The 14610-nt window shown below is 42.7% G+C and overlaps 1 protein-coding gene across 2 annotated transcripts in view; it reads left to right on the forward strand.

Annotated features, from left to right (window-relative positions):
• The window catches only part of PLCH2 (phospholipase C eta 2), a 314798-nt gene that overhangs the window by 31123 nt on the left and 269065 nt on the right, over positions 1–14610 (forward strand). Inside the window, exons 2-3 of one of the 2 annotated variants that reach the window (XM_084651979.1) lie at positions 369–453; positions 569–751. In XM_084651979.1, coding sequence (XP_084508105.1) covers positions 640–751 — 112 coding nt within the window. In that variant the 5' untranslated portion in view covers positions 369–453; positions 569–639. Of the gene's footprint in view, positions 1–368; positions 752–14610 lie in introns of both variants that reach the window. The other variant, XM_084651981.1, reaches the window with a different exon arrangement.

The following is a 14610-nucleotide window of genomic DNA, read 5'->3' on the forward strand; positions in this document are numbered from 1 at the left end:
CACTCCCACCTGTGAATCATGGGAGTTACTTTGGCTTTATACTAGCATAAATGAGATCACAATCTGCCCAATGTGTGTAAGCAGGAGCAGAGTTTGGTCCATTGTGGATAATCCAGCATGGTGCTATTATAAGCTTTGCTCTTCATGATAGAATAGATGAGGTTATTTCAACTATTTGGGAAAAAAAATGTCTTCACTAGGTGTGTAACACGCAGTACGTACTGGGAGGAGATGCTGAATTCCAGCTCCTGTCACTCTGACCACCTGGAATGCAAAGGCCAAGGGATTCACTACATCAAGGCAGAAGACAGTGGTAACTTCTCTTTAGCAGCAGTACCTGAACATCTGTCCTCCATCTTGTATTGCAGGTGTCAATCGGACTGAGACAGGACAGTCTTCTGGACCTGGCAAGGCGAGCTTGGAATTCCAGAGAGGAGACTCTGCATGAATTCTGTAGGAACCTGGGACTATCCTCTAAATGGCAGGAGAAAGCCCCTGATTCCCTGAAGATTCTTTTTATCACTGGAACTGAATCTTTTGTGCCAATATGACATTTTCCATTTTCCAGTCTGAGAATTGAAATAACACGCTGCGTGGCTTGGAGTGGACGTTCTGAAGGGGCAGCTTTGAGAGGCTACAATGGCTCTGGCATATCCAAAGGCCATGCTAGGGGACCTGCTGCATCCAGAAGAACCATCACTTGATAATGAAAAGTGTCACCACTTCCTGTCTGCAAACATCATCGCAGTAGGTAAGTGAAAGCTGAATAGCTCCTGATTTTATTGTTGTTGGGTATTTAAAACTTCTTTTCTTGTGGTTTTTCGTTTGGAAGCTGTGGTCTTACATGGAGCATCTAGTTTTCTTGATTATGGGCTGTACTACGGCAGTGGCTCTCAACCTTTCCAAACTACTGCACCCCTTTCAAGAGTCTGATTTGTCTTGTGTATCCCCAAGCTTCACCTCACTTAAAAACTTACAAAATCAGACATAAAAATACAAACATGTCACTATTACTGACAAATTGCTGACTTTCTCATTTTTACCATAGAATTATAAAATAAATCAATTGGAATATAAATATTTACTTACATTTTAGTGTATAGTATACAGAGCAGTACAAACAAATAATTGTTTATGGAATTTTAGTTTGTACTGACTTTGCTGGTGCTTTTTACATAGCCTGTTGTAAAACTAGGCCAATATCTAGATGAGTTGAAGTACCCCCTGGAAGACCTCTGAGTACTCCCAGGGGTACACGTACCCCAGGTTGAGAACCACTGCACTAGGGCATTGTACTGTGGTTGGCTTACAAATGATTGGGGCGGATTCTCTGATCTGTCCCACTCCCTTTGCACCACTCAGACAGTGCAGAGGGATGTGTTGAGACATGAAGGCAGAGTGGCCAGAATGTCATCTGCTCCAGCAATCCTGGGCTGGTACATGGTCCCTAGGAGACCATGAACCAGTGGCATAGCCCAGGACTCAACAGAGAATCTCGCCTCTTAAGTTTCACTGAACAGTAAATGTTCAGAAAGACTTTTGTGATCAGTCTTAGTAGCGTATACAACACAACAGACCAGTCAGTCAGTCTGTGTCTGTCTGTCTGTCTCACTCACACACAGACTTTGGACAAGCCTGTTGCCCTTTTCCATGCCTCTACTAGTGTAAAGCTGGGTAAATTAAAATATGCTCTTTCCAGCACCTTTCACCTGAGCATCTCAAAGCACTAAACGAATAAAACCTCTGATCCCTGCCTCAGGTAAGTAAGGGGTATAGAGGGATCACGTCTTACAGCAGCTGTTTGATAGATGTCTGTTCTAGGATTTAGTATGCATCATTACCATCTCTAAGATTGCAGCAACACCACATAACTGTTCAACTGAACTGAAAAAGGATGCAGAATCCAGTTAAAACAACAGTCACTTGGTGAGGCAAAATGTATCTGCACTGGAACTTGCCCAGACGCCTGGGGTTAACCCCCAATGCTTACTAAGAGATGCACGGGATCTTTAATGACCATGAGTTGAAAGGACTTTGTTTGACAAGCTGTCCTTATGATGACACCTTAGCAACGCAATTTTTCATAGTACTATTCTGGCCCAATTCTAATTTGGAGGGAAGAATGTCCCCTTGCAAAGTCATTAGCGCCACTTCCCATAGCATCTCTTCATTCCTTTGAGGTCCCCTGCCCAAGTACTGACCAAAGCCAGCACAGCTTACCTTGGGAGAGCTGGGAGGATCGCTGTCTGTAGTGGTATTGGTTTACTTAGCCTTGATCTTTATGTTGGCACAGTGCACAGAAACCTCATGGTAACTATTAGATGGAAAGGTTGAGTCATTTGCCCAAAATTGCACATTGTGTCTGTGTTACAGACAGGATTAAAACCCAGCCTGCAGTGTGTTGTGCTCGACCCTAGTCTATAACTCATCCTCAATGCCTGTGTTACTGGCTATCATTTAAGGAGATTGAAATTGGAGCTGTGTTTATATATGTTGCTTTGCATAAAAGAGCTGCTTACTTTGTCTGTGTTCATAAGTGCATCCCATAGAATCTGTGGGATAATTGTGTTATGAATTTGTGGTACATAGTACCATAAGATTATTGTGGTTGTAAAGAGAGATTCATGTAGCAGTAAATGAAGCTTTCAAATGCTTCCCGAGTCATGCTAGGCCTAATAATCTCTTTATGTAGGCAATCACATTTAGGCCCCAATAGACTGTCTTAATGTTTTTGAGATCCACTTGAATAAATGGGAAACTGAACTGTGGTCACCAGGGCTTTAACACAGTGTTAACCAACATCACAAACTGGGCACTCCAGCTTGTTGGGGGTCTTATAATGACAATCCATATTTGATGTCATTCCCTAATGTGCCAAAATTGGGAAGCCTGGCACTAAAAAGTGGCATGGGCCCAATTTCACAGGGAAGTTGGGAAGGCAGAATAAAAGTACCCTTTATACTTACCAGTCTTCAAACAGCACTGGACTGTGTGGGGCAAGGAGGCCATCAAACCAGCTGTGATCCACCATCTCTTAGGAGGGATATGCTTTTGTAACAGAAATGGGTCTTTATGGGAATGAGGTGACTTACATCGACAGCTGGACCAGATGGGGCAATTTGGCCCCTGATTTGCTAAATGGTTCAGTATAAACCCAAAGTGGGACAGTGGGTGTGCCTGTAGAAATGCACACGTGCCCACAGAATGTGTGAGCATTCCCAATGTGCCAACAAAACCTTGTGTACTCCTACAAAAACCTATGATGCATCTAGTGTACCTGCAGAAAGGGTGTGTGTGTGTGTCTGTGTGCACACACACACACATGCACCTATTATTCCAGACACAAGAATGCAAATCCCATCTGATGCGGCCACAAAATCAGTGCATTTGCACATGCAAATAAGCACTTTCAAATACAAATCCCAACAACTGTACACATAGGCATTTAAATATCTGGTTTGTGCATCCAAATGCAGGTTGTAGCAGGCAATGGCAACACGTTGTTCACCCTCCCTTTCACCTACTGTGACAGTTTGGCCTGAAGCGTCAATCTGACTGATAGTGGCTAACAGTCTTCTGAGGGAAAAGCTGAACAGCCCCTGCTAAGGTTCACCATCTGAATCTCTCACCATGCACGTTCATCTGCCGCTGAAGCCTGGTTAACAGTGATGCCCCTGACAAATAAGTTAATTAAATGGAACATCCTCACTGGACAGTGGGCAACTTGGTGACTTGTTCTCTTTGCTAATTAGCTGATGTAGGCTGAAAGCAATTAATATTATATGTAAAAATGAAGCTGGCAAGAGAGTTAATTACAGGTAGAAAGTTGATTTCTCCCCACATGAGAGAGAGAGAATTTAAGGCCAAGTCAAAACAGTCCTTTGAGGTCACCATTAGAAGTTCAGTAGAATGTGCATCATTTCTTCTTCAGGGCAAGTAACAGGAAACTGACCAAACACGTGTACTCTAGATCAGTGCTACTCAAAGTGGTGGTCCGTGGACTGGTGGCGGTCTGCGAGCCATTGGCTGTCGGTCTGCACGCATATTGGAAAAAAAAATTGCCAGTCCCCCACATCAGATAGCACTTGAAATCAGATTACAGGGATGAAACCTGTTGATCAAGTCAATGGGCTAGATCCTTAGATGGCATAGCTCCATTCCAGGTTGGGACAGCGACTTCAGATGGTATACGCATAGAAAATGATGGAATTGTCCAACGAGGGTGTGTTGAATTCTATTAGACACCTAAATCATTGACTTGTCCAGGAAAAAATATTCATTAGAAACTACTGGGCATCCCCTTAAAATGGTTAAATTTAAAATGGTCAGTAAATGTAGGAGCAGCTGATGCAATTCGTTGTGTGTGTGTGTGTGTGGTATGGGATTCTCTTGATGTGTATGAAGTTTTGGGAAAAAATTTGATGTTTCATGCAAATAGTATGCTGGCGCCAGAATGAGTTATGTTAGTGATCTCGGGGACTTGTCAATTATACATAAAATGGGTGAACAACTTCTCCTTTGAGCAAACTTGATACAACTAAAAGGGATAAGATGGGAAACACTGAAAATTCTGAATGCTACCAAATGGTATGTTGTCCTAACAGATCTGACTGGCCTTGAAAAGGTAGCTTAGCAAATGAATAACTAGCAGGAGTTCAATCTTTTTTAAAGACATGGATGATTAATGTAATTGTTGTTCGCTCTTCCCTCTCCTGTACTGGGAAGTAGCACAGAAGCCTGTCTTAGAAAAAAATATGTCTAGGTATGTGTATGCTCAGCCAGGCTGTATCTGTGGGTTAGCATCCATACGACTGCATTACATTTAACTGTGGAAAATACAAAATAGTTAAAACAAACAGCCTGCAAAGCCTGTGTGTGAACATAGGATGTGAACTGGGGACCTGATGCAGTGAGTTAATGTACTGACTGTTCTTTAGGCCCAGAGACCAGAGCAATGTGTAGTTCCAGTTCAACAGCAAGGCTGAGTAGCTGGTTTTTCAAATTCTTTCCATCCTTTAGCTCACAATTCAGTGTTTTTTCTCCATGTTCAGGGGTTTCTGCTTTTCTGGGTCTTGTGCACTCTGATCTGTTGGGGCCCTCATGGGAGAGGAAGAAATGAGGCCAGTCCTAGTCATTGTTTCAAGAGGAGCATTAACTTTCAATCTACCATGGGCCAAATCTTAGCTCACTTATTTACTGATTGCTAAACTCCCATTGACTCATGGGACTAATGGAAATTGGCTTAGTTTTGAGCCATTGGAAAGCCTGGGATTGTTTACTATAGAAAAGAGACGAGTGAAAGGGAACATGATAAAATAATGAATGGAATAGATAAGGTAGCTCAAAAGATTCTGTTTTCCCTGTCTCATACCACAAAAACAAGGAGACAGTAAATGAAATTAAAAGGGGGCAAATTCAGTACAGATAAGAGAAATATCTTTTTACACAACGTGTAATTAGACCATGGAACGCCTGAAAATCATGGAGGCGAAGAACTTAGCAAGATTCAAAAAGGGACTGGACGTCTTATATGGATTAGCTGCCCTCACATCTGCTACTGTGTGGTTCTTACACCTTCCTCTGAAACTTCCTCTGATGCTGGCCACTGTCATGCAGGATAGTTGGCTAGATCCAGTCTGGCAATTTCTGTATTCCTAAAGTCCGTGAAAAAATGTATAAAGAACTCAGGGTTTAGCCCCATGCAAACTGTCAGCAGTAAAAATGTGTGCCTCGGGCTCCCTCACAGTCTCCTGAGAAGGGGAACAGCACACGTGCTGTGTCTGTTTGCAAGTCTGCTGAAACTTTTGGGAGGACAAAAGTTCACTGTGGTTTTTGCCCTTGTTTGTTTGTTTCCCTTCTTGTGGTAAGAGCAGTTGATACTAATAAGAAAGAAATGTCAAAAATTGTGTGACCTTATATCAGTGTTGGGAAACCTGCAGCCCGCAGGCCGCACGCGGCCCGTCAGGGCAATCCGCTGATGGGCCGCCACACGCTTTGTTTACATTTGCATGACTGCCCACAGCTCCTGGCCAATGGGAGCTGCGGGAAGCCGCGTGGGCCACAGGGACGTAGGTTGCCCACCACTGCCTTATATAGAATTAAATGTCCCTTTTTATGGCTTGTGCTAATGCAACTTCCATGGCTACCTTTCATCTTTCACCTTTGCATCTTTCAGCCACCAGCGCTGAATTCACTTAAATAATTTTCTTCTTCTCTAATTTTTAATGAGTAAGTTCCAGAGGGAACACTGGATGGTGGAAACCTGTGAGGGAGTTTCGATAATCATCCCCTCATCATTCAGGTGTGAGGACAATATGAAGAGCAAGTGAAACCCAATGATTACTTTTTAAAAGCCAAAGGTCCCGAGTAAGATCCTTGACTGGTGTAAATCAGTGACTTAGGGGAAGACTTTCAAAAGCTGCTATGTTATTTAGGAGCATCAATTGAAGATTGGGACTTATGCTCCTGCATTCCTTAGGTGTTTTGGAAAATCTTCCTGTTAAGTCAGTGGAGCAATCTGAATTTATACCCGCTGATGTTCAGGCCCCTTAACCCTAAAGTGTTTCAACATCTGAGTTGAGAGCTTACATATTTACCCTAAGAATGATGATGGCTCACTGTTGCTGCTGTTTGTTGAGTGCTGTCAGGGTGTTTGCAGGAAGAAATGGTCCCTAAAGAGTTTCTCATGCTACAGACAATTTAAAACATCAGCTGTTGAGAGAGCAGAGGAATTGTCCAGTGGCCATTGTTGAAAGTCTTTGTGGGCTCATGGGTGTTGTAAGAAGGGATTTGAAGGAGATGGGGCAGGTTGCTTGATGCACAAGAGGAGCACTGAATTTGGCTCCCATGGGAGTTGCACCTCTTAAAGCTAGGCTGCATTTGATTGAATCTAGCCCATGAGATGAAATTCACCCCTGTGCATTGGCATGTGCACTGCTTAAGCACTTAAAGTAGGGTTTAAGTTGTCCCTAGGTCTTGTCCTGGTCTTGCACAGGGATGAATTTCACCTGATGGGTCAAATCCCCATTCGGTATAAACCAGTGTAGCTTCACCCTTTTTACACAAGCTGAGGGTCTGGACCTACATGTGTTGCTCCTACTAATATTGATGGGAGTGAAACCCACTTCACTGGTTACAGCACGTCAGTGGAAAGATAGATCCATAAGGGATGGCAGCTGTGCCAGTTCTTGTCTCTAGTTACCTAAGTGGGTTTTTTTCCCCAGTAGAGCTAGTCCATCTAAACATGCTTCTTGGGTTCACAGGGAGAAATAACAAGTGAGATATTCTGCACCATTTAGTAAGCTGTTGTGTAATTTGTTCCATGTAATGCAAGATAATCATCTGGCCACAAAAAAGAACCCCAGCTTATTCCAGCAATGCTTTTTACTTTTTCAAAGTAATCATCTGAAGAGTGAGAGGAAATTAACTGTTTCAAAATTTCCTGCAGTAGCAATTACAGTTCTGAGTTAACATGTGAAGACATGCACACTTTGTCTTCCTGGTCTCTCCTCAGGCATTTTGTCCCCATCTCTGGAAGGTAAGATGTAATTATAATTCAGTGGCCACAATAAGATTCAGGCCCTGATCCTGCAAGTTGTTCCATGTGGGCAGATCCCTGCATCCATGCAGAGCCCCAGTGGTTTAAATAGAGGAAGTACTTGCAGGATCCTAGCCTAAGTGTAGTCCCTTTTGAAAAAATCCTGTAGAATTCAATAAAGAATAGAAACCCTTCTATGGGATATTTTAGACTGTCTCATAGCAATATAGTTATAGATACAAACAGTGATGTAATTCTCTGTTCAACTCTCTCTACGCTGGATTACTTTCCATAGAAAGTTTGTTTATTTTTCTGGAGCCCCATTAAATGTCTGCTAGAATTGTATTTGTTTCATGGCAAATTACCAAAGCTCTTAAGCACGTGTCTGAATTAAGCTTGTGCTTAAGTGCTTTGCTGAACCGGGATGGACTGAAGTATTGCTTAAATGCGCTGATGAACTGGGGCCTTAATTCCATAGGCTATTTCCATAAGGTATATCAATTTATTGTTTGATGCATTCTGTGTTCTGCGGAAAAGGACCTAGGGGTGACAGTGGACGAGAAGCTGGATATGAGTCAGCAGTGTACCCTTGTTGTCAAGAAGGCCAATGGCATTTTGGGATGTATAAGTAGGGGCATAGCGAGCAGATCGAGGGGCGTGATCGTCCCCCTCTATTTGACATTGGTGAGGCCTCATCTGGAGTAGTGTGTCCAGTTTTGGGCCCCACACTACAAGAAGGATGTGGATAAATTGGAGAGAGTCCAGCGAAGGGCAACAAAAATGATTAGGGGTCTGGAACACATGACTTGTGAGGAGAGGCTGAGGGAACTGGGATTGTTTAGTCTGCAGAAGAGAAGAATGAGGGGGGATTTGATAGCTGCTTTCAACTACCTGAGAGGTGGTTCCAGAGAGGATGGTTCTAGACTATTCTCAGTGGTAGAAGAGGACAGGACAAGGAGTAATGGTCTCAAGTTGCAGTGGGGGAGGTTTAGGTTGGATATTAGGAAAAACTTTTTCACTAGGAGGGTGGTGAAACACTGGAATGCGTTACCTAGGGAGGTGGTAGAATCTCCTTCCTTAGAAGTTTTGAAGGTCAGGCTTGACAAAGCCCTGGCTGGGATGATTTAATTAGGGATTGGTCCTGCTTTGAGCAGGGGGTTGGACTAGATGACCTCCTGAGGTCCCTTCCAACCCTGATATTCTATGATTCTATGAATACTGTCTGTCTGATCCAAAGTTCATAGAAGTCAAAAGACAGACTTCTCTAAAAGCAGACCTTGCAGGGTTATGGATGCCTAGTGAAATTTGCTCCCATGTAGGGGGCCACTCCAGCACAAAGTTTAGGCTAGGGATGTAAAACTTTAACTGGTTAACCGATAAGCATCAGTCTTATTGGTTTCGGTTAACGATTAAACTCTGCTGCCCCACAGAGCCCAGGACTCTGACTGCTGCCCCGGGCGCAGCGGCAGGGGCAGGCGGCAGAGACCCTGGCCGTGGTGGCGGGCCACTGGGGCTGGCAATGGGCAACGGAGTCCCTGGTTATGGCAGTTGGCTGTGGGGGCTGGCGGCGGACGGCAGAGTCCCTGAGCACAGCGGCTGGCAGCTGGGACCCCAAGCGCTGATGTGAGCAGTCCCATTAACTTCAGTGGTACTCCTTTCATGAGGAAAGGTATGCACGCACTTAGGTGTTTGCAAGATTGGGGCCTAACTAACTACTCAGTCTTTTACAACACTGTCATGAGGTAGCTGGGTAAATAGTAGTATCTCCATTTTATAGATGGTGAAACTGAGGCACAGAAGGGGGAGGTGCCTGTCCAAGGCTAAAGAATGAGTCAGAGGTAGGGCCAGGATTAGACTGCAGGACCTCCTGACTCCTAGTTTTGTGAAGATTCCAGGGCAGAACAGGGGACTAGAAGTTGAGACTGCTGGGATCTAATCCTATCTCTGCCACCGACTTTGTTTAAGCAGGTCCTATGACCTCAGCATGGCTCAGTTACCTAATATACAAACTGGGATAATTCTCACTTATAGGAGGGTTATCAGCTTTCTTCTTTGAGACCCTTTGAGATGTGCAAAGTATCTGTATAATATGCTCTGTCACTGCCTTCCGCTGGATGGAATGTCCTTTCCATGCCGGCTGGAGCAGATGTAATTATCTTTCCCTAGTGGCTGCAGCCTACAAAAGTGACCCTATATAGTATCAAGGTAGAGTTGAGATTATTATCTAATAAATTTCAGGGGTCTAGCATTGCTTCCTAATGCAAATATCTGTCATATTGCTATTAGTTGTTCTAGATTTTCAAAGTTTAGGTATATGTTACAAGCATAAAGTGCTGTTTGTTGCACCTACTGAGTACGGCCTTAATGGAGTCCAGAAAATTGTATTAATCTTTAAAAAAATCTAATGTCAATTTCTTTGATGTTAGAACACACAGCATTCTATGTCTGTCCAGAAAATCCTGTTTCATTTGAGATCTATAATAGCTTTTAGCTTCTGAAATAAAATGGTTTTGAATCAGGGCTGCACAGCCGCTGACAGATCTGATTATTATTATTTATTCACTTTAGGAGTTCTGTCCATTTTTATAGTCTATTCAAATTAAGTTCTATGATGTTGCAGACCTCTCTCTTATTTGCAAACCACATTGACAGCGATTGCTTTCTTTCTCTCTCTTGTAAATTGGGTTTGCGAGGGATTTGAAAAGGAGATAATGGAATCACAGAAATTTAGAGATGAAAAAGATGCATTAGATCATCTAGTCCATTCCACATGCTCCCAGTAGCACAGGATTAAGAAGAGCTATTCTGCTTGCTGCTGCGTTATATAAACTATCTTGCAAGAGGATTGTCATGGTTCCCTCCCCACTCTGAATTCTAGGGTACAGATGTGGGGACCTGCATGAAAACCCCCTAAGCTTATTTTTACCAGTTTAGGTTAAAACTTCCCCAAGGTACAAACTATTTTACCTTTTGCCCTTGGACTTTATTGCTGCCACCACCAAGCGTCTAACAAATATATAACAGCGAAAGAGCCTGCTTGGAAACGTCTTTCCCCACAAAATCCTTCCCAAACCCTACACCCCCTTTCCTGGGGAAGGCTTGATAAAAATCCTCACCAATTTGCATAGGTGAGCACAGACGCAAATCCTTGGATCTTAAGACCAATGAAAAAGCAATCAGGTTCTTAAAAGAAGAATTTTAATTGAAGAAAAAAAGTAAAAGAATCACCTCTGTAAAATCAGGATGGTAAATACCTTACAGGGGTAATCAGATTCAAAACATAGAGAATCCCTCTAGGCAAAACCTTAAGTTACAAAAAGACACAAAAACAGGAATATACATTCCATTCAGCACAGCTTATTTTATCAGCCATTTAAACAAAACAGAATCTAACGCATATCTAGCTAGATTACTTACTAAATTCTAAGACTCCATTCCTTTTCTGTTCCCGGCAAAAGCATCACACAGACAGAGAGAACCCTTTGTTCCCCCCCCTCCAGCTTTGAAAGTATCTTTTCTCCTCATTTGTCATTTGGGTCACGTGCCAGTGAGGTTATCTTAGCTTCTTAACCCTTTACAGGTGAAAGGGTTTTTCCTCTGGCCAGGAGGGATTTAAAGGTGTTTTACCCTTCCTTTTATATTTATGACAAGGATATTTTTATTTTTAGGATAGATTATATTTTTGGGGCCTCTCAAACAATAAGTGCCTTTTACACGTAGAAATATTACAGATGGCTGTATGTACATGTGTTTTGATAAGGGGGGTGAGGGATAAAGGCTGTGAAGGGATGCTATGAAAAATAGCTGCAAGGAGCCAACAGCATCTTTATTGTCACAGTGCCGCTCTTGCAGCATTCCAGGGAAAGCGGGCTTGATCCCAAACAAAAGCTGGCCTTCCACAGAGGAATCCTTCTGCAGCCCTGCTCATGACCTTACTTGCACCCTCTAGAGTCTGTTCTGTTCTTCTTAATTCCTAAATCGCTTTTGTGGCTAAGACTGACTGTTGTCTAGCTGTCACCATCCTACTGCACCCATCACTGATTTCAGCCTTCACATCACAATAAGTGCAAAGCAAAGCAATCCTCATTGCAGTGATAATGTTGGTGTTGGGCTGTTGCCTAATTCTTTGGAGGAAGGCAAAAAATCCTCTCACAGTGAAACAGGCCAGTTGTTCCATTTGGCACATGATGAGGTGGGATGACTTCTAGAGCTCCGTGTTGATTAATTAGTTTATACTCTGAAATATGAAGCTTCGTTTGGATCAGTTAGGTGAGCATATGTGCAAGAAAGGGTTGAAGGAAAAGAGGAAGAAGGTTAGCTTCCTCACTGATATAAATCAGCGTAGCTCCATTGATGATAACCAGAGTATCACCAGATGCCTACAGTCTGCTCCTGCATCTTGATTCATTGCTTTCAGGGGGTGCTTGAAACTCTGTGTTCTCTGTGATTCCCCCCCCCCCTTTTGTCGATAAAGAGAGCAACTGCTTGTTAGAGCTGTTATGTCCTAAGGGAGGGAAATGCCCCTTTTCTGTGTGGGTCATGACTAACTGGTTGATCAGACATATTAGTAAGTAAAAAATGATGGAACATGGATAAGGGGCTGCTACTAATCAGTTTTCTTGTTAATAGCTACATGTCCTCAACAAAGTAGCATTATTAGCAAAGTCAACATTAAGACGGATGTGGTAAATTCAATAATCCTCTATTTCTAAAATATGCTCTGACACGTCTGGGCCTACTTTGCCCTGTGGGTATGATGAAAGATTGCTATGCACAGACATGCAATCCCCATCCACTTTGGGTTACCATGCACCAGGGGAGAGAGAGGCACTGATAAGACTGCCTTGGCTATGAGAAGATAGCGCACTGCTTGTCCACGTGGGCCATACGACCCGCATAGCAGGTTTTCGCATTCAGGGCTGCGTTAAGGCGACTGCTATAAATGAAAGGCTGTTTGAATTGACATCAGCTCTCTGAACACAATGTTAATTGGAGTTGGATCATTGTGAACTCTCTCTGCGTCAGGAGTGAGATTTGAACTAATGCTAGGATTGTGCTAGTGACGTGGGTAGCCGGGAGAGTACTTGCTTAGAATTAGATGACGCATCTCTTTATTGGTAAGGTTTCTCCAGGGTGTTTCAATTTAGCTGCAACCAGCTTATTGTGTTGCTAATGTGTAGTCAATAGACACTATAGAATCATAAGGCCACATCAGAATGGATAAAAATCAATGATTTTTTAAAAAAAAAATAAAAAAAAAGCAGATTTTTAAAATTTAAATCGGATTTTTTTGATAAAATGTGTCATAAATATAAAGGGAAGGGTAAACTCCTTTGAAATCCTTCCTGGCCAGGGGAAAGCTCCTCTCACCTGTAAAAGGTTAAGAAGCTAAAGGTAACCTCGCTGGCACCTGACCAAAATGACCAATGAGGAGACAAGATACTTTCAAAAGCTGGGAGGAGGGAGAGAAACAAAGGGTCTGTGTGTCTGTCTATATGCTGGTCTTTGTCGGGGACAGACCAGGAATGGAGTCTTAGAACTTTTAGTAAGTAATCTAGCTAGGTATGTGTTAGATTATGATTTCTTTAAATGGCTGAGAAAAGAATTGTGCTGAATAGAATAACTATTTCTGTCTGTGTATCTTTTTTGTAACGTAAGGTTTTGCCTAGAGGGGTTCTCTATGTTTTTGAATCTAATTACCCTGTAAGATATCTACCATCCTGATTTTACAGGGGGGATTTCTTTATTTCTATTTACTTCTATTTTTATTAAAAGTCTTCTTGTAAGAAACTGAATGCTTTTTCATTGTTCTCAGATCCAAGGGTTTGGGTCTGTGGTCACCTATGCAAATTGGTGAGGCTTTTTATCCAACATTTCCCAGGAAAGGGGGGGTGCAAGTGTTGGGAGGATTGTTCATTGTTCTTAAGATCCAAGGGTCTGGGTCTGTAGTCACCTAGGCAAATTGGTGAGGCTTTTTACCAAACCTTGTCCAGGAAGTGGGGTGCAAGGTTTTGGGAAGTATTTTGGGGGGAAGGACGCGTCCAAACAGCTCTTCCCCAGTAACCGGTATTAGTTTGGTGGTGGTAGCGGCCAGTCCAAGGACAACGGGTGGAATATTTTGTACCTTGGGGAAGTTTTGACCTAAGCTGGTAAAGATAAGCTTAGGAGGTTTTTCATGCAGGTCCCCACATCTGTACCCTAGAGTTCAGAGTGGGGGAGGAACCTTGACAAAATGGTTTTGAGGAAAAAACTTATCTAAAGATAGATACATTGTAGCTCAAAGATATCTCATTATGGAATAGGGATTATAAATTCTAATTCTATAGTAAGAGACAATATATTCATGGAATGTTTAACAAAAGTTTTGTAAATGAGTTCCAATAGTTCACAGATTAGGGACCCAATCTTATGGGGTTCCACAGGCTTCTGTTTAGATTATTTAGGTTAATCTTTCTATCTAACGAATGGGACTCAGTGCTCAGTCTAGAAGATTCCACAGAGATACTTAGTTTTGCAGTTCTCAAACTGTGGATTTGTGTCTCCAGAGGTAACATGCTTGTTAACAGCAAAAATTTGATTTAAATCAAATCCACCCTGGGCCAAATCCTGAAATCTTTATTTAGTCACTACTCAGAGAAAACTCACTGGTTTAAATAAGAATCTTGCCTGAACAGAGACCAAATGAAAATAGAGTAAAGGCTGTAGTCTAGTGGATAAGGTGTTAGACTGTGAGTTGGTAGATCCCACGTTCTGTTCCCTGTTTTGCCAGATCCTGGGCAAGTTACTTCGCCTTTGTCTAATTTGTTTAGATTGTAAACACTGACTGTGTCTTAGTGTGAGTTAGCACAGCGCCTAGGGCCTGAATCCTGGTGGAGGCCTCTAGCCAGGACTGAAATAAAAATAAAGACAGCAGGACTTGACCCAAAGAATTTAGAGATGGGAGACACATGGGAGGTTCCGTTGTCAGGTGGAATTGTCAGGGATTGAGTTAATTATCAGCCATTTGTGAACCAACCTGCAGGCTATTGTTAGTGAACCCCAAGAGGAACAGAGTCCTGTGGGGTTTGCAGAAC

This window comes from Lepidochelys olivacea, assembly GCF_965140295.1.
Source record: "Lepidochelys olivacea isolate rLepOli2 genome assembly, chromosome: 18".
In the NCBI taxonomy this organism is placed as follows: Eukaryota; Metazoa; Chordata; order Testudines; family Cheloniidae; genus Lepidochelys; species Lepidochelys olivacea.